General features: G+C 40.1%; 1 protein-coding gene across 1 annotated transcript in view; it reads left to right on the forward strand.

Moving 5' to 3' along the window:
* The window catches only part of LOC127363568 (uncharacterized), a 45,926-nt gene that overhangs the window by 10,756 nt on the left and 10,308 nt on the right, over positions 1-24,862 (forward strand). The window contains exons 2-23 of the mRNA XM_051400241.1: positions 9,357-10,220; positions 10,255-11,629; positions 13,786-13,847; positions 14,198-14,236; positions 14,563-14,757; positions 14,984-15,414; positions 15,827-16,098; positions 16,315-16,449; positions 16,720-16,818; positions 17,145-17,182; positions 17,587-20,322; positions 20,762-20,961; positions 21,144-21,326; positions 21,433-21,467; positions 22,144-22,290; positions 22,544-22,672; positions 23,099-23,137; positions 23,318-23,443; positions 23,533-23,656; positions 23,795-23,965; positions 24,063-24,097; positions 24,621-24,782. Of these exons, the coding sequence (XP_051256201.1) occupies positions 9,357-10,220; positions 10,255-11,629; positions 13,786-13,847; positions 14,198-14,236; positions 14,563-14,757; positions 14,984-15,414; positions 15,827-16,098; positions 16,315-16,449; positions 16,720-16,818; positions 17,145-17,182; positions 17,587-20,322; positions 20,762-20,961; positions 21,144-21,326; positions 21,433-21,467; positions 22,144-22,290; positions 22,544-22,672; positions 23,099-23,137; positions 23,318-23,443; positions 23,533-23,656; positions 23,795-23,965; positions 24,063-24,097; positions 24,621-24,782 (7,597 nt within the window). The remainder of the gene's footprint in view (positions 1-9,356; positions 10,221-10,254; positions 11,630-13,785; positions 13,848-14,197; positions 14,237-14,562; positions 14,758-14,983; positions 15,415-15,826; positions 16,099-16,314; positions 16,450-16,719; positions 16,819-17,144; positions 17,183-17,586; positions 20,323-20,761; positions 20,962-21,143; positions 21,327-21,432; positions 21,468-22,143; positions 22,291-22,543; positions 22,673-23,098; positions 23,138-23,317; positions 23,444-23,532; positions 23,657-23,794; positions 23,966-24,062; positions 24,098-24,620; positions 24,783-24,862) is intronic.

Genomic DNA, 24,862 nt, shown 5'->3' on the forward strand with positions numbered 1-24,862 from the left:
CCCGTCATCACTGATCTGGGGTCAGGTTACCTCCAGCCAGAATTGTTGAGATCATTAGTAGGGGAGCTGACCTTGTGTTATTGAGTTTTGGGAGGGGAGGTAGATGCTGTACATTCATGTGGGGACACAGACGAACGCATTTGTGTGTGTGGATTATTTATCATTAGCATCACAGCTAAACATCTTGGCTATCATAACATCAGTATGAGATCATTAACAAACATTTCATTTCAGCACCTCTCTGGAGCTGAATGCAGTTTAAACAAATTTAAAATATTTTAAATGATGTTTTTAAAGATGAACTGTTAGATTGTCTTGCTAGGATCTCAAACACTTGCTTACTTTGATCTCCTCAACAAAGAGTCATAAAGTCGACTCAGCCTCCAGAGGATCAACCGATGTCAGTATCCTCAGTGGCTGTGAGAAAAATCCTGCTGAGAGTGAATATGACTGAAGCTGCTTGGCCTGATAACATCCCTGTACAGCTACTAAAAGCTAGTTGATGTCATTGCTGACAGTTTTAATGTATCATTGTCTCAGGAGAACGTTCTCACCTGCTTCATCACAACCACTAGCGTCTGCAGTGTTTAGTCTACAAACGACTATAGCACTCGTCCTCCTTCCTGATGAAGTGCTTTGAGAAACTGGTTCTCCAGAACATAAAGAACAACGTCTCTGCCAGCCTGGATTTGTTGATCTCAGCATTCAACACAATCTCTGTGAAACTGATTGGTATACTCAGCCCTCTTCAGCTTGGTATTGGACTCACTCTAGTACTCAACACCGGAGCCCCTCAGGGCAGTGTGCTCAGCCCCCTCCTGTTCTCACTGTACACCCATGAATGCATCCCCCGGCATGGAGACAACATCATATGCCGGATTTCAAACAATGATGAGACTTAATATCGGGCGGAAATGAACAATCTTGAAGAGTGGTGCACAGAAAACATATTGATTGTTGTTGATTTTAAGGCAGTTCTGCGAATTAAAGATCGTTCATACGTGCTATGAAAACAGTTGTGCACACAGAAGCGCAAGACCAGTAGGTGGCGGTGCAACATTGCAACTTAACACTAGAGACGAACACAATGTACCCCCAGAGTCACCAGAAGATCTGCATCGAGTTGTTGTACATTCAAACCCAATAAAAGATGTTACGATGTAGTTGGACACACTATTCAAAAATAGTCAAAGAACTGGATATTATAGTTGACAACAGTGTGAACGTGGGTGTATGTATGCTGTTGGACTAAATAAAAACCAATGTCCTTTTTTATGTCTAAATTTGCCCACACGTGCCCGTACGTCGTTTGTGTGTGTTAGTGTGTGTGTTATTGTGTGTGTGTGAGTGTGTGTGTGTGTGTGTGTGTATGCTCCACGGTGAGGTCATGCGATGACAGCTGAAAATAAAATCGAACATCTTTTGGCTCCCCTTCAAGACACACGTAAATACACACTCCTACATACACACTCTCTCTCTCTCATACACACACACACACACACACACACACACACACACACATACATACATAGCCGGAGTGCTGCCAGTCAGCTGTTAGTGTCGTGGTCAGGTGTTAAGCCCTGTGGTCCGGGGGAGTGGATAAAGGGGATATATTATTAATTTGCTGCAATACCCAACAGAGAATGATCCTTTAATGAAAATATTCATCATCACCTTTTGATAAACTGTTGATTCAACAGTCTGTAAAGTCAACAGCTGTTTATTATCAAAGACTCAAAGCTTATAAGCTGGTTCTGAGTATTGGACGCGTCTGGTTGTTGGAAGTCTTCTGGAATAAGTGGAAATACTCAATGATTCATGCTTTTTATTTATAAACTGCTAAAATTGGACTAATATTGTGTCACTTTAGACACTTTATGGTTAGGATTCTTGCTCTGATCAGATAAAGTTTCAAAGTGGCTATAATCAATATTTTTATAATAACTTATCCTACATAAAGTATCAAAACAATGTGACGATATTAAAGCGTCACTTATTGAACCTGCAGAGAATTATCACCTGAATCTGGAGCTAGACGGAGCTTTAAAGACGGTTTTATTTCATCTTTTCTGCTGTCGTGTCGCAGTTTTACCGTTTTGGCTCACTTTCGACGCTCTCATGGCATCATTTTCAGCTGTTTCCAGACAAAATGTTCTAAAACCCAACAGACAGACACAGGTAGAGACTAGCTGGTAAACATAGTGGAGCTGAAGAGCCAGATATTTCCCTCAGGAGTTGGTGAAGATTAAAAACAGAGCTAAAAGAGAGTGAATATTAAATTAACATTGTCTCCAAACTAATGATTAAGTTGCTCTGTAGCTGCTCGATGTGTAAGTAAAGAACTTTTCATCATATCAACTTAAAAGGTGATGATATATCAGTGTTGTGTTCATGGTAGGTTGTTGCACACATTATATTGATTCACGGTATTATTTGCTTTATCTTTTCATGGTTAACACTGAAGGCTATAAGTGCAAATTCCTTTTTAGGTGGTAACATGTAAAATAGATTGACCTGTTTTGTGACCTTTTGCAGCCATTTATGTAGATACCTCAACAATCTTAGATCCTACAAGATACAGAGATATCTTTAATCTAAGAAGGGAGAATGGTATAGTTGCCATTTCTTACCCATCTGCCAGTTGTGTATCTCACCAAGTAAAGATGAGAGAGTTCCTCCCTGACCATCGGATGTCACAAACTATCCCATTAAAAGATGACATCTGTGCATTCGTGGTTAGACCTGTGAGATACACTCGGGTGTAACAGCTCTGTCCTTTCATCTGAAATAGACTTTTCCAATTTGTTTGAACCCTGTATTTCTTTTATTATTCTACTTTATTAAAAAAGACAAAACACAGCTGTTTGTTCACTTCTCCTTGAGGAAACCCAAAATAATCAGAAATGTTAGGTCTAAAGGTCAGCAACGATCAGGGTTAAAATATGATATAATGCACAGGCAATAGACTTTTTTTTTTTACCGTACATAACTTAAAAGTAAATAAATAAAATAAAAATGAATGCATTTATTAATGAAGTAATATTAGTTAACAGTTTTCTAGCAGGATGAATTTTAGTGAAGGAAATATGTTTCTACTTATCTTTTAAAGATTGCCAATAAAGTTATTTTTTCATTACATTTGACTTTTTATTATTTATGCTACATTTTATTTTATTTTTATGCTTCATTTGTATGTTATAAGTCCATTACATATGATGAGTATATGATCTTATTTCATCTGATCACCAAATGCTGGTAGAATATGAAAGTAGTTGGTAGATTTCAGACACAGAATAATAATTTACTATAAAGTAGATGGTGAATTTGAACATTTATCTGTCAGTAGTAAATTTTTAAAAGGTTATTTTCCCACTCTGGAGGTGGGATATTAATACATTCTTGCCTAGTCCCTTCATATAAATGTGTGTAGTGAATAATCAGAGATGTTTATGGTGAAAAAAGGTGACAGAAACCTGCTAATCACCAGAGACCTAAATGAAATGTGTTAACTTAATTTCTGTGAGAATAGCGCCGCTGTGTGGCAGAATAAAGATCACACGTCCATCCTTCTCCCTTCCCACCTTTTCATCTAATGAGGAAATTAAACAAGCTTCTGCAACACTTAGTCATCTCTGTTTTTATTACTGTGTACTGAAATCAGACACTGATAGCAAAGCACTGTAATGCACCTCTTTGTATAGGATAAATAAAGATGTTTTACGCTGGTCGGACGGAAGTTGGCTGAAAATATTTCAAAAATGGTTATATTAATGAAAAAAAGTCTGAGAACCACTGGCATAGACCAAACCTAAACAAATACACACACAGATGGCCTATATCTCAGCATTTTGTTCATTTCTGTGAAGAAAACAAAATGAACTGGTTATTTTTTAAGGTTTCGATTATTATCTAAGACCTGAACACGAGCTATATTCACAGATTCTTCACTCAGTGCCAAACAGCCTCACCCTGCATTAGAAAAGTATGCAATTAAAATAATACTGACTTTTTCAAAAGAAGCTTATTAATTATGAAAAAAAAAAACAGAAAAAAGACACAAAACTATATAAAAATCCTAAAAGTACCCAGAAAACAAATCTCTGCTGAAATTCCTCCTTTAACACAAACTTCCCACAGTTATTGCATTCACTATTTTAGTTCATTGTACGGTTTATCAGTTGTTCTGTTATTGCTCATGCATTGAATTTAATATAAAACATGTCAGGGTTTACACAAAGATAAAAAAGTAGTGCCTTAAAAGGAAAAGTTTAACACCCACTGGCTTTTACTGTAGAAGTCCAGCTCGTCTCCAAACGGCTTTTACTCTGAAGGCCGGAAACCAAAACTCGGAAATCTGCGCGGCTGTTACTTCCGGCGACCATCCAGAAGATGAGGTTTCAGCAGAAACGAGCAGCGACATTCACAGAAATAACGGAAGGTATGCAACAACAAAAACCGATTCTACAAAACCACGAAGCGACACACTGCGTATTTACAGCGTCTGCGCTTAGTGACAACCGGAAACAGCCCCGTAGTTTAACGGTTATTCCCCGGGGGCCTGCTCGTTTCCGTTAGAGCTAACAGCAGGAGCACGCGTTAGCTCGGTTCTAACGTTAGAAACAAACAAAAACAAACAACAATTTTGTCAACAAGAGGTTTTATTTTTAATGTTTTTGTTGTAGTTTTGGATCCAGTCAGCCGGAACCAGAGTGACAGTCCGGGCTCGTGTTAGTTAAACACGCCTCCATCTTCTGATCGATTATTGGGACTCGATTTCTGGTCAATGAGTCAGAAAGGTTTGTGAGTGTTTCTGATCAGATGTTTGTGTTTTGTTGGGTTGATGTAACGCAGCTAGAAACAAACAAACAAACTTACTAAAGAAGGAGACTGATGTCCAAAAGGTTGCAACAGTTTAAGGACTTTTTATTAGTGTTCCTTAAGAAAAGAAAAGATTTTAATATGGAAATCAATTTTCAACCAATGTAATGTCACAAAATACTGGATTAGTATCTCAAAATAATGAGAAACTTTCTAAATATTTTCATTTAGTATGTCCAAAAATAGAGAAACTTCCTCAAAATAGTGACAAAGTTCCTTAAAATATAGAGAAAGTTCCTTAAAACATAGAGAAAGTTCCTTAAAATATAGAGAAAGTTCCCTAAAATATAGAGAAAGTTCCTTAAAATAATAATGTCTCTCAATATTTTGACTTAGTATTTCGAAAATAATTACTTTGTGATACTTATTCATTAATTTGAGATACTATAAGTCAATATTTTGAGAAACTGGGGTTGTCCAGGTATTTCCCCAACCTTCTAGATCCGTCTCTGTGTCGAGGTCATTGCTCCCTTTTTAACAAAGAAAACTATCAGTTTCAAAGCATTCACAGATCAAACGCCAGGTCACTATTAAGTAAGCACTGATTGTGAAACTGAAAGCTGATAACGATCCTTAAAACAACAATTTGGCCCTTTGTTGTCATTCATTCGCCCTGTTGTGTCGGGGAAACAAAGAAAGCCAAGCATCTCTACCTTCCTGCAGTTTGTCTTCCTGAACGACCTCTCACTGCCCGTCCTGCTGCTTGGGTCAGTCATCGTAATTTGCATGTAATTTTATACCAGTGCCGGAAAACAAAGGTTGTGCCTCACACTTCTGCTCACTCCTTCTTTCCCATTGATACTGAGCAGCACTGAGCCCTCCATCTCTTTTTAAGATGTGTTTCCTTATGTGTGGTAGACGAACCACGGGATAAGAAATGTTCCTTATTATTATTATAATACTACTACTACTACTAATAATACATTTTATTTAAAGGCGCCTCTCGAGGAACACCGTACAATACATACAAATAAAATACAGTAAGAAATAAGAAACAGATAAGAAAAAGACAATGTAGAGAGTTAAGTGGGGTATGCAGTTCTGAAAAGGTGAGTTTTTAGTCTGGATTTGAAGAGGGGGAGAGAGTCCAGGTTCCTGATGGAAGGAGTGGCGATGTGGAGGAGTTCAGACAGATAAGGAGGGGAAAGGTTGTGGATGGCCTTGAACGTGAACAGGAGGATTTTGAAGTCGATGTGGAGTTTGACCGGGAGCCAGTGGAGTAACCGAACCGGGGTGATGTGGTGGGTGGAGGGGGTTCTGGTGATGATCCGAGAGTTCTGAACCAGTTGAAGTTTATGGAGGTATTTGTGAGGTGGACCGAAGAGAAGGGAGTTGCAGTAATCGATGCGGGAGGTTGTGTACAAGAGTGGCAGTGGAGTGGAAACTAGGGGCGGAGGCGATTAATATTGAGTAGATGGAAATATGCAGACCGGGTGATGTTATTGATATGCGATTGGAAAGATAATGTGCTGTCAAGGATGACACCCAGACTCTTAACCTGAGGGGAGGGGGAGGCAGAGGAGTGGTCGATGGTGAGGGAAAAACTGTCAGCTTTCGAAAGGGTTGATTTGGTACCAATGAGAAGACATTCAGTTTTAGTTTAGTTTAAGGAAGTCGGAGGAGAACCAGGATTTGAGTTCAGTGAAGCAGTCAATGAGGGAGGAAGGTCGGAGAGTAGAATTGGGTTTGCTGGGTGTCATCCAATAGTGAGTCAACCATGTTTGAAGCTGGTCTTGCTTTGTCCTTCCTTGACTCTGGACTTCTCAGTATTTGAAAGGGTAGAGCGCACACCTCAGCCGGTGTGAGATGTGTTGAGTCTTACTCTGGATTGCTTTTGGAAAATACTTGTCCAACAGCAAGGGGCTACCAAGTTTCCTATGTAAATTACACTCCTCCTGTTTGACTGTACAGTTCGGATTACAATGTAGTTCTAATTTTATCATAAAGCTTAACTCTGTTGCAATGCCTGATGAGGCAATCTCCGTGATGGAAACTTCTCCTTGACCCCTTTCTGTTTCTGTCATTGATCGCCTTGCTATAGATATCGAACCCTTTCTGATGAATTAACTTTAGCTCTAATTAGTTAAGCAAATTTTTACACAGAAATCTGAAGTTTGGACTGTTTGCTTAATCTGATGTGTTACACCAAGTCCACCATATGAAAATAAAATGAGAGAACGTTAAGATATGAAAATGTTCTTGTATTCGGTCCAGTGTTCTTTAATCTGCCTGGCTGTACAGACCTGCATGGTTCAACAGATAATACAGATTAATTCAGCATAAACTGCTTTGATTTGATTCACTGACGTCATGATAGGTATGGTGGACTGTGGGGATCACATAAGTTTAAACCAATACACAAAAAAAAAAACAGCCCTACGCTATGATTTCACATTGTTTATTGGCCGTCTGGCAGGTGACCCCAATTAATTATCTGGCCAAACCCTAAATTTTAATAAAGAAACCATGGGATCCTTTTTGTTCCATTACTCCCTTAAATTTTTATGATCTACCTCAGTGTGTGTTTGCAATGCATGGTGACAACTCTCGGACGCACTGGATCGATGTCGGATGTAAATCATTCATCATATTGGAAGTAATACTGCTAGCATAAGCAACACTTGTTGCACATCGTTTGCACGCATTCGCCGTGTTATTAACTGCTTTTTCCCGCCATTTTCATGTATACAGCAGACCGAAACGATGCTGGCAGATACTCTAAGTGTAGGTTATGTAGTATAAAATGTATTGCACGTTTATGAATATTATGAACACGCTTTAATAAGTAGTATAGAATTTAATACGTGTACAATGTACGATTAATCATATAAAATGTTGGAAATTAATCGTATATAAGTATTATAATTATACACAGAACACTGGAATAATGTTATGAGCACAATAGGTAAAAGAGCACTATGGTTTGAAGTAAAAGATGATTTTATGTGAAACACACAGTATTGTTAATGAAGTAGAAAGCACCATGATGTGTAGTGTTAAGGTAATTTAGTGTCAAATATCCAATGTGTGGTAACAAGTAATGTTTCTACCAAAAACTTGTGAATAAGTATAATGCAGGTTTTTGTCATATTAATCATGTTATAAAGGTTTTTTAAAAAATACATTAAGGGACATCTGTGACATAATGGTGTAAGAAAATAGTAATAAAAGGTTTTTAAAAAATAGAAGTTCAAGTAAAATGGATTCTAATGGTGTAAATAGAGAATGGACCGGAGAAAAGCACAGACAAGGGAGATATGAACTTTACATGACACCAATTAGAGTGGAGAAACCTTGAGTCAGCAGAAAAGGCCAAGCATACAAGACAGGTGAATAGACAGGAGGGCTGAGGGAGAGAATAGACCAGACACCATGAGAGTTTGGTGGAACTTTCAGGGTATTTCCAGAGGGGTTGTACACCATTATGTCATGGATCAAAAATTGACAGATGGGCAGGACACGTAAGAGTATAAGGTGATGTTCTGAAATTCAGTCTTTCCATGGATGACTCGGGCTTTGTTTTTCTGCAAAGGGAGTAAAGCTCTACTTCTACTGCCAACCTGGATGAATCCTGGCTGTTATTTTTTTCCATTTGAAGGATAATATTATTGGACCTAATTTGGAATTAGAATCTGAGATGTTGGACATAATCTTCTGATCAAAGAAAAACCTGTTTGACTGAGACCCAACAGTTGCTTTGTCTTGTCCACTTGCCTGACTGACAGCTGCACTCTAAACTTGATCCATGCCAAATGTGTCACTGGCTTTTTTCCCCCAGCAATTTTATTTAAAGTTATTTTCTTTGGATGCCTTTTTGACCTCATAGCCTGTTTTTAAATGAACCGAATAATTCATGCCCGGCCTGTGACGAACAAACCAAACAACTTAGATTTTTTACTTGAACCGTTTCATCCCTATTTTGAACAACACAACTTGTTAACTTATCTATTTATTGGAATCAATCGAAGTAGCCTTCTGGAAAGCTTTGTCCAACCCATACATTGTGAGTACAGTCATACTTGTAGTTCTGTCTCATTTATTCCACTACCGGATTTTTGCACCGTTTTCAGGCTCGTCTGAATCTTCCGGTATGATCTATTGTGACCTTCTGAAACGGAAATTGCAATTGTGAGATGTTAAATTTTTCAATGTGCTTTGTCTGTTTGCTGATACCAAACCTCAACTGTTTCAAACATGAGCATGGAGAGGAAATAAATGAGTTTGTGTTTCTGGATATTTTCTGTTAACAGCAGTGACCTTGTTTTCTCTCTTTATCTGTGCTTTGTTGCTTTTGCCTCCTCTGTTTTTTCTTGCTAGTGAAGACCAGGAAGTGAAATAGACGGAATTAATGTGTATCCGATGGGGAGCATCAGAGTGGACTCAAGACACGACCTTCCAGATGATGGATTTCTATCTATCCAAGAAGATGAAGTCGAGTCCCATTCAATAACCCCTTCTTTTGTTTTTTAACTTTTCAGCTTTGCGTTACTATCGGAGCATTGTGCCCCTTCTCCTGCTCCAGGGCCCCTAACGAGCCCTCTACTTGGAGGGCTCCCAGGGAGCTCTTTCCTGATTGGCCAGCAGGCTGCCTCCTTGCGGTTGGCTCAACTGAAAGCCCAGCTAGCACTGACGCAGATAAACAACGCTCTCGCTGTTGGCAGCCGAACCGCAACCTTTACAGCAAACCCCAACAAACCTGCTTCCTACATATCTACAACGCCTCCTTCCCCGACTGCTGCAGCCATCAATCTCCTTAACCTTCTGAAGATTGCAAACACCATGTCCAATCCCCTGTATAACCCCTATGCCCATGGGAACCAAAGTTCTACCCAGGGGCAGTATGGACTTCCCAGTACACAGACTGAGAGAGACCCTTGGAGAGCATCTCATTTTGGACCTGGGTCCAGCTTCAGTTCTTCCGGAGCTTCCTCAGCAATTCCTGACAATTCGGTGGGAGTTGCCTCATCGCTGATGTCTCAGTCAATGGTCTACAGGCCTGAACAGAACAGGGCTACTATGGATAAAGACGTAGAGAGGTCTACAGACATGCATATTCGCACAGCCAGAGAGGAGGTGAGGGTTCTCGGCAAACCGATGCATCAGTCCATAGACCAGGGCACTCGCTTTACCAGCACACAAAGGGGTGAGTTTCGCTCCTCAGGCACAGGGATGGCCTCCTACCCAATGTCCTCAACCTCTGCCTCTCAAGGACACAGACACTCGGACGTTGAAAGTGGCAGTAGCTGTTTGGACTGGTCATCGAACTACAAAAGGCCCACTGCTGATGACTCTAAATATTATTCATCTGCTTCGTCTAGCTATGCAAGTGGTGGTGACAGCAGGTTTAATGCTCCCAAAGAAAGAGAACATGATAAGCAGTCTATTCCAGGGTTTAGGTGATTATGACTATCCAGTGCCAGACAAACCTGCAGCCCCCACAGAGTCCAGTCGACCCAAATACACCTCTGAATCAGCTTCTAGCATCCTTAAGGAATTTGGACTTGAAAAACAAGATTTGGAATATCTCCTCTCCTACCCTGAAGACCAGATCACTCCTGCTAACCTGCCGTTCATCTTGCGCCAAATCCGCATGCAGAAATCCAAGAGGGCTACAACAGCAGATCAACCCAAACCCTACCTGGAACCCCAACCCACCAGAAGCATGAGTGGAATGGACGGTCACAGCTTGAGCAGTTCCGGGGGGGCAGGAATGCGCCAGAAAGAAGTGTCATCGGCTGTTCTCCAACCGAGTAAAGTGATTGACTATGGACATACTGGTAAATATACTGGAGGGGTTGGGGATGAGATTGGAAGGACCAGTGGTGGTACAGCTAACAGTGGTGGAAGTATGTTGCCAATGGACACTTACGATAGTAGCAGACACAATCGAGATCCACTGCCAAAAACTACAACAGAGGCTAAAAGCAGAACCTTGGGTTCTTCACATGAGCAGGCGACTTCTGTTCCCAGTCCCAGGTTTTCGTACAGTTCAGTACTGAAGTCTGTGGCTCCCCCAAGCAATGACCAGACCAAACTATTGCCGACCCAACCGAACCAGGACTTGCAAACTATCCTCAGCTATTTATCTCTGCCAAACAAAGACACAGACAGCAGAGTTTTCAAGTCTGAAGCCTCCAAACCTGTTCCTTCAAAAGAACCAGAGACAGATCACCAGTCAGCATTGAAGACCAAACCAACCAGCACTGTGTTGCATGGTGTGCACCCCAGCCGGCCTGGCCTTGTGCTCATTGGCAGTAATGACACCAGGGGCTCTAAGGATCAGAGTAAAACTCGAGTTCAAGGGTCAACAGTTGCTGAGCAGATGAAAAAGCAGCAGACCCAGCAGCAGATGCAGAAGAAGCCAATGCAGCAACAATCGAAACAGCAGACACCGAAGCAGCCGGTATCACAGATGGGGCGACCGGCGTGGCCGCCAGTTTTTTCTGCCGCACAGACAGTTCCCGCTGCTCCTCTGATCCCCGGCATCAATGATTCCTCACAGGCCCTGAGACATCCAGCTTTTATACCTGGAGATCCTCGCCCCATCGTTATTCCTCCAGCTCTGCCTCAGCCAGTCCCGAGCCTGATAGGTTTCAATAACATGACACTGGCGACTTCCAGCAAGCAGCCTCCAGCAATGGTTTCCAAGCGTCTGCCAACTCCGGCCATGATGCATGACTATGCAGCGGCTCCGCCAAAAATCTTTCCACATACCTGTTCTCTGTGTAACAAAGAATGTACTCATATGCAGGTGAGTAGAAGACTGTACTCTGTTCTCCCCACTTTAGGACATTGTGAGTTGTTTATTTCAGTATCTAAAATTGTTGTTTTGGATTGGAAAACACCAACTATTATTTTAGATATTTATTTTCTGGGGAAGTGTTGAAGGGTTTTGATTATTTAAAGGGGACCATTTATGCATTCCCTATAATTTTACAATGTCAGATATCAATGGGCTGTTTGGATGAACTGAGTGGCTGCATAAACTGAAGTGTTTGCAAAGCTCCTCTAGTGGAATCACAGAGTAAAAATAAAGAAAATTAGCACAAGGTCCCCTTTAAAAATTCTAAGGGCAATACTGTCTAGTATGTTTGAAAGGATTTATGTAAAATATTATTTGAATTCATGTGCACCTTGATTACAATGAACTGCTTGAAAGAAGCCTGCCACCACATATAAACTGTGCAAACTTTAATTAACACTGTTTATTGATTCTGATGTATTTTAAACTAAAATATTTTGTACCAAAATGTTTCAATGATACCAGTCACAGCTGACAGTGTCTGATTTACATGTGATTTGATTGACTTAAAACGGTTGGAACACCACTGTCTAGTTTAGATAGATGAAGATCAATATAAGTACTGACCAATAGGGCTGCACGATTAATCACGAATCAATATTGAGATTGCGATTATTTAACGACCGAGCATTCAACCCCCAAATGATTGGCCTTTCACCATCATTCTGTGATCTGATTTTGTTCTGCACACAGTATGAGTCTGAACAGCGACAGTAAACTTTGGTTACCTGGCTGAAAGGTTGGAGGTGTGAAGCATCTTCCTCTAACAGCTCACTGTTCCTCTAGTCCCATTAGTCCCTGACATATTTACAACCGATCGCTGGCAAAAGATTCGGAAAATTACAATTGTCTTGTTTTGTAGATGCGTTTTTGTTGAACTATAGCGCCCAGTGTCAGGCTAACTGATAAAACTTAGCTCTTCCTATGAACAGCTTACTTTATGTTCAGTTTTCGTAAGCTGTAACTTAATACTGCATTTTCTCGGCGAATAAAAGTATCCAGCCTGCAGCTGCATTGTTTTGTGCATGCAACAACTTAATAGTTGCCCAAAAGTAAAACCAAAACATCTTGATCACCCAAGGTTAGTTTAGGAAGCACAGAGCCTGCATTTTAAACGTTTGTTTAAATGTTGGAAACCAAAATCGTGATTGTGATTAATATTTGATTAATTGTGCAGCCCTACTGACAATGAAAGTTGCTTAATTTAATAAAATGATGAGATGCAACCGACTTCTGAGGCGGTTGTTGAGACGGAACCAAGGCCATAGAAGACTCGACGAAGAATCTGAAAATCTGAAGAACAAGATGATGCATCAGAAGATAATGGAAGATGGCCTTTTCTTCTTGTCTGTTTTTTGGCCTTTGTCCCACAGTAAATGTTCACTTTTTTTAAACAAGTGAATTTGTTTATATATATATATATGTAATGTGTTACTTTAATTAATTTAATATTTAACAGTAGGAATCACTTTTTTGTAATAATATTATAGAGACTACCGACTCCCCTTTTTGTGTATTTCTAAGATTTTTATTGTGCCCCAATCACTACTAAAAATACTTTGAACCGAAAGATACCAGCAACCGTCATACTTCAAGGATCAGAAGAACAGAAGAGATTTCTTTTTTGACCATCTGTTGTTGATATTTTCTTCCTTTTTGGACACAGCATTTCACATTTTGGCCAGTATCAAGAACCCTAGAAGAACTTTTTATTTTGGTTTGTTACTGGGACTCCTGTATTTGTTATGTTTCATGTTAAAGACTTGTTCCCCTTGAAATCGAGTTGACTATAAAGTCAACTTTTTATTTACTGTTTGCTGATGTCTCAGCTTCTCACTTAGACTCAAGGTTGTTCCTTTTTTGTTTTTTGGATGACTGTTGGCTGGAGATAAATATATTTTGCTTTTGTAGACTTGCTTGTTTAATATCCACACAAATTGTGACTTGTACTAGAGCATAGACATCGAGTTGGACTAGAAAAAGACTCAACAGACCAACAATGAGGCCCAAAATTTGGATATTAATTGAACCATTGAAGCTCATGGTAGCCTTGATGATAACGGGGCTTATCTAAATGCTTTGTGTTTTTTTGTTTTGACTACTAGGATTGGCTCTCCCACCAGAACACCAGCCTTCACCTTCAGAACTGCAATCTCCTGCGAAAACAGTCAGTCTTTTTTCTTTTAACTTTTCCCTGTAAAGAACTTGTTAATTAGAGCTATTTGTTTGATAATCATTGCCTTTTTTCTGAATACTTTTGGGGGTGCCCACCAAGGAGGCACTAAAAAATTGTGGAGGAAAGAATAAAAAGAAAAAGATTGCTTAGGGTTCACAAGAGTGGTTGATTTATAGTATGCAGAACCTGTTAAATTCCTCAATATCCTTTTGACTTTATGAGCATCACCCGAATACAACCATTTTGTAGCCACTTACCTCAACACAGAAACCTTTGGCTTTTGGTGTTTGAAATCCTCTCTACTGTTTAAATTGTTGATTTTGAATTGTTCTTTTCCACAGATACCCAGATTGGGATGGTGAAATAGCACTCAAACCCAGGTACATTTCTTACAATCTCTGTTTTATATCACTGACAGTTTTAGCCACAACATGTGAATGACGGGAATCGTCCAAATGTTTTAACTGCAAGACAAGTCCAAACCCCTTTCACACTACCCTTCAAACAACAACTGATTTGGCAGAAATTGGGGCATGAGTGGTCTGGGGTGACCAATTCAAGACTAAAATATGTTTGAATCTGTACAGTGTCTGCCTGGTTTTAGTTTTCAGACTCGTAGCAACCACACAAGTTTTTCAAGCAGTACCCTGACTAACACAATTTTCTGTCACTGACTTTTGCTTTTCTCACCCATTGCTCTCTTCAGGGCTGCAGGAAGAGATGCCAAGCCCGCAGCCCCAACCTCTGCACAGACTTCCCAGAATCGTCTCCAGAAAACCAGCCATGGCAGTCACTCCCGTTCCCGCTCATCCAGTCCCCGTCGCCGTCGTGGTCCAGAGGGTAGAAGGGCGAAAAGCAGTAGCCGCTCACGATCACCGCACAGTCCCAGATACACTCGCAGGTCAGTCAAACATAAATTCTGACACGAGCAATAACATGGGTGAACAGAGTCAATACCACTTCAGATTGTGAAATGACCAAATATGTTCCTGCAGAGCATTTTAATATTCATTTTAGCCTCTCAGTCACCTCTTGAAAAATCTTGACTTGCGTGAATTATTTGATTGTTTTAAATGTATCTGCAAATTAATTGAGTTATAAACGGATTTCATTCTGACTTTTATCAGGTCTCGTTCTCGCTCCCCACGGTATAATCACCTGACCTCCTCCCACTATCGGTCACGTTCAAGGAGTCCCGATAAACAACAACCGCCAAGGAGGAGAGGCGAGAAACGGTCCTCACCGAGGAAGAATGACGAGAGACGATCGCCACCAAGGAGGAGTGATGGGAGACGCTCACCACCGAGGAGGAGTGACGAGAGACGATCGCCACCGAGGAGGAGTGACGGGAGACGATCGCCACCGAGGAGGAGTGACGAGAGACGATCGCCACCGAGGAGGAGTGACGGGAGACGATCGCCACCGAGGAGGAGTGACGAGAGACGATCGCCGCCGAGGAGGAGCGGTGAGAGGCGATTCTCGACAGAGGGGTCATCCCTTCAAGGAAAGAAGTCGAGCAGTGCAGAGAGGCTGGCTAAGAAACTACTGGAAACTTCAGGTTTGAGAAATTTTATTTAAAAAACTTTGAAGAATGTATGTATTTTATATAATGTATTTTTAGGCTTGTCCTGGTATTGAACATAGCTGCACATATTCAGTTTACCACTGTAGAAAATAAAGCAAATCACATTTGAGAAGCTGCAAACAGAGTTTGGGATTTTTTTCATGAAAAAAAGGACTCGAAACACTAAATTCATTATCAGAATTTTTGCCAATTAATTTGTCATTTGACAGAACAATAAATTCTGTATAATTGTATACCAACATAAACACATGTTAATAATCTCCTACTTTATGTGTAGAATGATGAATCACAAATGACAGGAAATATTAAATGAAAAGAGAGGAATAAAATAAAATACTTCCACCAAAATACTGCTGTTTGTCTGACTTTGTGTTTGTTCCTCTAGCTGTCCAGTCTCTATCAAGACAGTCTGACCTTGAGACGGTGGTTAAAACTCTGGCTCCTGCCTTATTGGCTGAGCTAGTCAAGATGAACGCCTCTTCATCATCCTCCTCTTCTTCCAAAGGAGGGAAACCCTCCTCGTCTCCTCGCCCTGCAGTAGGGAACAAATTGTCTTGCTCATTTGCTTCTACAGCAAAGAAAAAGTTAACAACAAAACCCTCTAAAGCAAACCCCAGCCTGGAGAAGAGTGAGGCATGTTCTTCCACAAAGATTATGGTTAGTGTGTGTGCGTATGTTATTGTGCCAGGGAAGTCTGTCTATCACCTGGTAAACAATTTATTTTTCCTTCCTTTCTTGTGTCTCTATTTCATTCTTTGTCCAGATAACACTTTTATCAGAGACCTGATCTGAAAACCATTTAACCATTTTTAAAAGACAACCAGTTTCAGTAGGTCTAAGTTTGTGTTTCTCTCTCTCTCTCTCTTTGCTCAGTCTGGTAAATCTTCACCTCCAACCATGGTGAGACTAAATGGGATTTGTAGTTCTCTCTCACACAATAACGTGGTTGCTGCTGTGGAACAATTTGGAAAAACCAAGTCAGTTGTACTGTTTCGGTCCATTTCAGAGGTATGTGACAGTGAAAAGACGTGTTTTATCTACCCAGGTTTTTTTGTAAGCTTTTGGCCTCAGGAATATTCTTATTCTCATCCAGGATAACGGAAATAAACTCCAGTATTTGAAACACCTCTTAGTTTAAAGATTTGGTCAGTTAGACGTGTAGTGCTGAGTTGTTAATGTTTCATGTGTATTGAGTAGATGGTCCTGACAGTTTGTAGTAATGCAAAAATATGTGTGTGTGTGTGTGTGTGTGTGTGTGTGTGTGCCGTGTCAATGTAGGCAATCGTATGTTTTGAGAAAGAGGAACCCGCTAACAAATTGAAGAGCGTAAAGAACTTCAAAATTAAAGGAATGGCAGTCACTATTGTCAGAGAACAGGTATTTAATTTTTTTGTCTTTCTTTCTCTGTCCCTGGTATATATATATATGTATATATACTAAAGCAGCCATATTATGCTCCTTTTGAGGCTATTATAAAAGGTTTACATGCTTTAATGTAGAAAAAAAATGTCATACTGGCTATTGCTTCTGCACCTGTTCAGTACTCCTTCTTGTTGTGGACTTTGAGCTTTGTAACTTTGCAGACCCTTTACACTAAAAGAAAGGGGGGAAACCCCAAAAGCATAATATGGCCTTTTCTGCTGTATTGTGGTCACATTGTCAGTTATCAGATTAAAATAAAATCCCAATTTCTTTGTTTCCAGGATACTGTTTCTAATGAGCAAAAGAAGCCTCCTCAGAAGTAAGATATGTTTCACAAAGACCTCTTTTTAACCTGTATTTTAACTGATTTCTTTTTAGCCAGGTTTTCTTAGTTTAATTCTTTTTGTCAATATTTTAATATAAATATGAAGTTGCTGTCTATATTTCATGGGCAATCAAATTTGTTTAAAATAAAATAAAAATAAAACAAAAAGATTTAAGTATTTCCAACATACAGTTCTTTTCAGAATTTACCTTATGAACAAAATCACTGTGTAAATTATTCATATTGTTCATTGTTCAATTCATAAAACTAATCCCAGAAATTAAACATTTGTGAAACCTTTGACTAAATCTACTGCATACAAAGATTTCAAACTGTGACCTCGACTTTCCATTTCTCCTTCTCCTCCTGCTTGACTCATGTATCTCTTTTGTTCACAGAAAACCTGCCACATCCAGTGTCTCCACACCTCAAACCACATTATCCAAAACCGTCACTGCCACTAGAAACATGACTCAGCTTAAAGAGCCTCTACCCTCTGGAGCCAGAAAATCGTCAACAGGCAAACTTACCAATCAGAAAATTGCAGCTAAAGGCTCAGTTAAAGGCCTAAAAACTACTAAAATGGTAAAAGGAGGAAAGTTGCCTCCGAAGGGACCTGTGAAAAAGCCCACAGTAAAGCAAACATTGTCCTCAGAATCAAACCCTATGGCTTCTGAAAATCAGCCTGACACTGGTGACTCTATTCCTAAAAAATCTGAAACCAGTATTAAAGAGTCTGTGGTGGTGCTGAAAAAGACAGCTGAGGTTGATAAATCAGCAAACAGGACTGTTACTGAACCAACAAAAGGCAAAGAGTTTATCACCGACGCAAAGGTTTTGGCTTCCAAACCAAATATGGCCTCAACTACACAAAAACCCCAAACTCAAGCAGCTAAGTTGGCTGCAGCAGGAGCTGTGGCAATAGAAAAGGTTGAAGAAACATCTGCAAAGGCCGTGAGTGTGCGTTCCAAATCGGCAGCTTCAAAAAATTGCCCTGATTTAGAAAATCCAAAGCCCAAAGAATCTGAAACCAAGGTTCAAGAAGCTGTGACAAATGTAACCATATTTGAACCCAAGAATCAAGCCAATGACACTGAAGACACTGAACCAATGCAGCTTGAGGAAACAGTAGTTAAATTGGTAGAGCCCAAGGAAGTTGAAAGTTGTGCTGATGGTAAAGGGAAAATAGCAACTACGGAGGCTGCACCAGAAGATTCAGCAGGCAGACCCAGTGATAGCCAACCACCAACCAGTACAGTTAAGACCCAGCCAACAAAAGGCAATGAGTTTGTTACTGAAGCAAAGGTCTTGGCTTCCAAAGCAGAAACGGCCTCAACTACACACAAACCCAAAGCTCCAGTGGACAAGTTGGCTGCAGCAGGAGCTGTGGCAAAAGAAAAGGTTGAAGAAATGGCTGCAAAGGCTGTTAGTGTGCCTTCCAAATCTGATGATGTAGAAAATCCCATGCCTAAAGAATCTGAAACCAAGGTTCAAGAACCTGTGGTTGTGCCAAAAGACAAAGCTGAGATTGTTGAGACTGCAAGTGTGACTACTTTTGAACCCAAGCATCAAGCAAAACTTCACAAACCCAATGACACTGAACCAATGCAGCTTGGGGAAACAGTAGTTAAAGTGGCAGAGCCCAGAGAAGTTGGAGTTTGTGCTGATGGCAAAGGAAAAAAACCGACAACTAGAGATGTTGTACCAGAAGATTCAGCAGGCAAACCCAGTGATAGCCAACCACCAACCAGTACAGTTGAGACCCAGCCAACACAAACCGACGTCAAAGCTTTACCACACGACCAGCAAAGAACCCTGTCAGGAGAAGAGTCTATCAGACAAAAACCTTTATCCGAAAAGTCTGAAACCAGTATTAAAGAGTCTGTGGTGGTGCTGAAAAAGACAGCTGAGGTTGATAAATCAGCAAACAGGACTGTTACTGAACCGACAAAAGGCAAAGCATTTGTCACTGAAGCAAAAGTTTTGGCTTCCAAACCAAATACGGCCCCAACTACACAAAAATCCCAAACTCCAGCAGCTAAGTTGGCTGCAGCAGGAGATGTGGCAAGAGAAAAGGTTGAAGAAAGATCTGCAAAGGCCGTGAGTGTGCCTTCCAAATCAGCAGCTTCAAAAAATTGCCCTGATTTAGAAAATCGAAAGCCTAAAGAATCTGAAACCAAGGTTCAAGAAGCTGTGACAAATGTAACCATATTTGAACCCAAGAATCAAGCCAATGACACTGAAGGCACTGAACCAATGCAGCTTGGGGAAACAGTAGTTCAAGTAGCAGAGCCCAAGGAAGTTGGGAGTTGTGCTGATGGTAAAGGGAAAATGGCAACTACGGAGGCTGCACCAGAAGATTCAGCAGGCAAACCCAGTGATAGCCAACCACCAACCAGTACAGTTAAGACCCAGCTAACAAAAAGCAATGAGTTTGTCACTGAAGCAAAGGTCTTGGCTTCCAAAGCAGAAACGGCCTCAACTACACACAAACCCAAAGCTCCAGTGGACAAGTTGGCTGCAGCAAGAGCTGTGGCAAAAGCAAAGGTTGAAGGAACAACTGCAAAGGCTGTGAGTGTGCCTTCCAAATCTACAGCTTCAGAAAATCAGCCTGATTTAGAAAATCCCAAGCCTAAAGAATCTGAAACTAAGGTTCAAGGACCTGTGGTGGTGCTGAAAGACACAGCTGAGATTGTTGAAACAGCAAATGTGACCAGTTTTGAACCGAAGCATCAAGCAAAACTTGACAAATCCAATGACACTGAAGACACTGAACCAATGCAGCTTGGGGAAACAGTAGTTAAAGTGGCAGAGCCCAAGGAAGTTGGAAGTTGTGCTGATGGTAAAGGGAAAATAGCAACTACGGAGGCTGCACCAGAAGATTCAGCAGGCAAACCCAGTGATAGCCAACCACCAACCAGTACAGTTAAGACCCAGCCAATAAAAGGCAATGAGTTTGTCACTGAAGCAAAGGTCTTGGCTTCCAAAGCAGAAACGGCCTCAACTACACACAAACCCGAAGCTCCAGTGGACAAGTTGGCTGCAGCAAGAGCTGTGGCAAAAGCAAAGGTTGAAGAAGCTCAGTTTGATTATTTACAAGAGACTTTTTCTAAGGAGCAAAAGAAACCTCAGAAGTAAGATATGTTTCACACAGACCTTGTTTTAACAGTGATGGAGGGCAGAGGGTTTTTTATCTTGTTTAAGTCTATATGTTACTATTAGTAGTTAGTAGTTGCTGCCTAAATTTGCCTGTTTTTCAGATTAGGATCTCACCAACATTCAGTTCATATAATCAGAATTTACTGCAGCTGATGTGTTCACTTTTTGGGAATATACCTTGTACGCAAGTGCACAGAGGATGGACAGAATTTTACACACCTGTGCAGTTTAATATAGTCCAAAATACTTGCATTAAGGGAGACTTTATGTCTGTAAACTGTACAGGTATCATGCACATGGTATTGTGTCCATTCCGTGTATCTTAAATGTCATTCATATTAAAAAATGACAGCATTATCCTTGCATCTCCACTTTCTCCTGTTTAACCCATATAACTTTTTTTTTTGTTCACAGAAAACCTGATACATCAACACCTCAAACCACTAAATCCACAACCACCACCACAGACAAACTTGCCAATCAGAGCATTGTGCCTGAAGGACAAGAGACCAAGACAGATGCTTCACAGATGCAACCGCAGGCTCCAGGAAACCCAACTGAACCTGCTGTGGAGCTGCCAGCTGGAGGGGTGGAGATCAGAACAATGCAAAAAGGTACGTTGGAGACCTTTTCAATTTATGGATGGCAGTGTTTAAAGAATAAGGTTGACAAGATTGTATATTTGTTTATTGTCAAGAACAAGGTTATTTATCCAACAGGTGAATGTAAAGGAGGAAGGTGCGATGCTGATGATCTTTCAAATTACTTAATCTTAATTGAATTTAATCTTTTGAAGATCTTGTGACTGCATTGAAGACACAAACAGATGCAGCATCAATCAAGGATGAATCTGTCACAACTAAACCAACAGCTGCAGTGAGCGGGCAGCAACAAGCAGCATCCACTTCGTCTTCGACTGCAATTACCACTCTGACTATTGGAGAGATGGTGGAAAAGTACCTTGATCCAAAGAGTATTGGTAAGAAATCCAAGAAATAGTCCGACTTCGTCTGTCATAATTTTCCCATCTTTCATTCTCTCTATTATAAAATATTCATTTACATTTCTGTGTCTCTCTTTCACAGATTGCCTCAGTCGGGAAACCTTCTTCTCCACAACAGTAGGTCAAATCACTTAAATGAAATTGTTGTATAACAAGAACAGAATAGGACCTACCTTCATTCTTGCACTCAGATGATGCACAAATAAGCATTAAAATGTCCCTAATAAATGATTATGGAACATAATACTGTACCCCGTACAATCTGCAGGTCTTGAATTCAGTTTTTCTAAAGAAATCTCAAATATTTTCAGGCAAAAATGAATTGATTAATTGAATGAATACATTTTAAGGGTAGTCCGATCAGCGTTTTTGGGGCAGATGACCGATCACTGAAAGCAGTGTTGGCATTGGAAAGTATTGGCAGTATTGGAAAAGACCATTTGCTTCTGAGTAAAGATATCCTAGCCAAATATGTTGAATTGTTTGGTGGTGGTAACTATTGATTAAGGCCATACAAGGCCTTTCTGTGGCCTTTCTTCAAAACTCGAAATACATAAGTCTTGTCTTTGTTGTGCAAAATTTCATCCTGATAGAATAAAAGGATGTTTTTTCTGTTTCCAGATTGTGCCTTAAATTTACTAATTGAATTTAAATTTAATTAGGGTGTTATATAGATGATATAGAATGAAAAAAGAGCTTACAAGGGTTGTAATAACTGCACTTGTCTTGATCTTTAAACATTGCTTGCCCTCATCATTATCCCCTTTCTCTCTCTTTCCTTAATCTTTTCCAGCATACTTTTCATAAGCAATTACTCATAACCGGACTGCCGAAATATCAGTTTTGCCGCTACACGGAGGAAGCCCTTGCCAAACGACTCAAGCCATTTGGGTTTCAATATGAAGATGACAGCATTTATGTTGTTCCTCAGGCACGCATGGTAGGCACAAAGTTTTAATTCTGCATTGGTTTGGTTAATTGATCCGATGTTTCTGCTGTTGTTGACTGATTCTGAGATGGATGGAATTAATTTTTTTGTTGTTTTCTTCGTCATTTATTATGACAATTTTGCATACTTATTATTGTTATATAGACATTATTGGTACCTATATGAGATTTTAACCATGCTGTTGGAGATTTGCTTGGAACAAGTAAATAACTGTAGACATTTTTGTTTCTGGTTTTCATCTCAGGCCTTCGTCACGATGCCAAGTGTTGAGATTGTGAGAAAAATAATACGGTTCAGAGCGAAGAGTGCGATTCTTTTCAAAGAGTCTAAACTCTGCCTTAGTGTATTAACACGCCACCATGCTTTGACACCGGTAAGCTACACACACAAATAATTTTTTATTACTGACAGATTATACAGAGCTGGTTACGTGTATGTATGTATGTATGTATGTATGTATGTATGTATGTATGTATATAAATACCTGTAGATTATTCTATTCTGTTGTGTTTGTCTTTTATGTTAATATGTGAATTTGATGATCTTTTTGTAGCATGAAGGAACTACATATTTCCCTTTAGTGCCTTGTGTTGTATGATGATTACATTTCCTTGATTCCTTGATGTTCAATATATTCAAGACCTATACTTTAATATTTAAAGTATCAGTAAATTCAGAAAATAATTTATGGTGATATGCATACAGAGTCTCACGGATTCTGGAGTGTATTGACATGAGGTGAGTCTGGTGCATTGTGGGAAAGTATCTAACGCTGCCTGCTCTGATGTTTCTGTTTTAGATTGAGTTTTATAAACAACTGATGATGTGGATGAAGGCTGTAAGTAACTCAAAGACACACCGACACACTTCCTCATCATTTGTAAACTGCTTTGAATTTTGTAGGTAGAAGTAATCCAATTACAAAATTAATTTATTGCACTTAGGAGTGCAGTTGTGTGTGTCTCTGTCCTCTTTTTAACTCTCTGGTTTGGATGTCCACTTCCTGTTCTTAACGCAGCCTGTGAGCAGTGCTGGACTGAGAACTGTCTTCGTCAAGAACATCTCACCGAGTGAGACCAGGAACCTCAGAGAAGCACTGAAAAAAATCAGTTGTGTCAGGAACTTCCTGCCTCTCCTCAACAAGGTATAAACGCACACAAACATGTGTTTAAGTGACTTTAAAAAAAAAAAGACTTCCTGTCACATATGCGTGCGTATGCTTGTGTGTTCCAGGTATTTATAGAATTTGAGTTTGATCGCGATGCTGATCGACTCGGAGTTTGGTTCAGTCTCCTGAAACAAGCCCCTAGATATGAAGTCCACAGACTGTCAGTGCAACACGGCTGTATTCCACTACGTAAGTCTGTTTTAGTTAATAAAAAACACACCTAAGATATCAGTTTGTAAAAAATAATGGCAAATGTATAATGCAAGGATTTACTGTTTAGTCGCTCTTCAAATATATTCAAACAATGTCACTTGTTTGTTTGTGCAGCACCGAAACTTCCTGAGAACGCTCTGCCGGACAGCAAGGATGCTGTTGCCGGGGCAACTGTCCCACCAGTCCAATTTGGAGTTCCACATGGCAGCATTGCTCCTTTTTGGGTCACGATAAAAACTAGTCCCTTCCTCTTCCCGACCATGTCTCCTTGGTTCATCATCCCAGGTGAGAGAGACATTTGTCTCACATTACAGTGTAATACTGCCAAATTAACCATGTTAATGTTCTCAATGTGTTTCAATGTTTAATTTTTAACTCCAAGATCACCTGACCGTCAGAGGGAAGGACGACATTGAGGTAATCGCGTTTCTTTATCTTTCTACAGTGCTGCATGAAAGTATGTGAACCCATCTGAGTATTTTGGAGTTGTCTGTTGTTTTACCATTGTTTCAGTCAAAATTACATTTGTGATAATGCTCAATTTGCAAATCATGTTCATGCACTTTAAAAAAGGGCTTTTATCTGTTCTTGCAAATGCAATCTTCATATGTGAGATGTAATATTTAGATTTATGTGACACAGTGTTATCAATTTCACCCAATCTCAGTTTGTTTAGAAAGTGGCTACACCTTCTCTTTGGTGTGTACAAAGAAAGCCTTAGATCTGTCCAAAAAAACTAATATTTTTATACAAGTTCAAACCTACATCGCCCAACTTCTTGTTCACATTTATTCTTTCAATACATTATGTGAACCTCTTGCTCACAGTTTTTGCTCATCTGCAATGTCAATCTAATCAGACATCAACGCGTACCAAACAGTTGAATCATTGTTAACGACACATGAATTAAACTTGGGGCTTTGAACATTGTCTCTTCTAGGAGGCAAGACTTAAGAGTTCCAGGCCCACAGTCATGTTGACCGGTTTACCAGTTGGAAAATACACACATGTGGACGTGGCCAAGCTGGTCTGGCGGTATTTCCCTAAAAAGAACCTTGACTCCTTGTACTACAACGTGATTGTCTTAACGCTGCAGAGGAGGGTAAGGAGTAGAAACGGAAGACCGTTACAGCAACAAACATTTTTGTTATCATAATTTTATTATAGTAATGTTTGTACAAT

Source organism: Dicentrarchus labrax, unplaced genomic scaffold (genome assembly GCF_905237075.1).
Source record: "Dicentrarchus labrax unplaced genomic scaffold, dlabrax2021, whole genome shotgun sequence".
Lineage (NCBI taxonomy): Eukaryota > Metazoa > Chordata > Actinopteri > Moronidae > Dicentrarchus > Dicentrarchus labrax.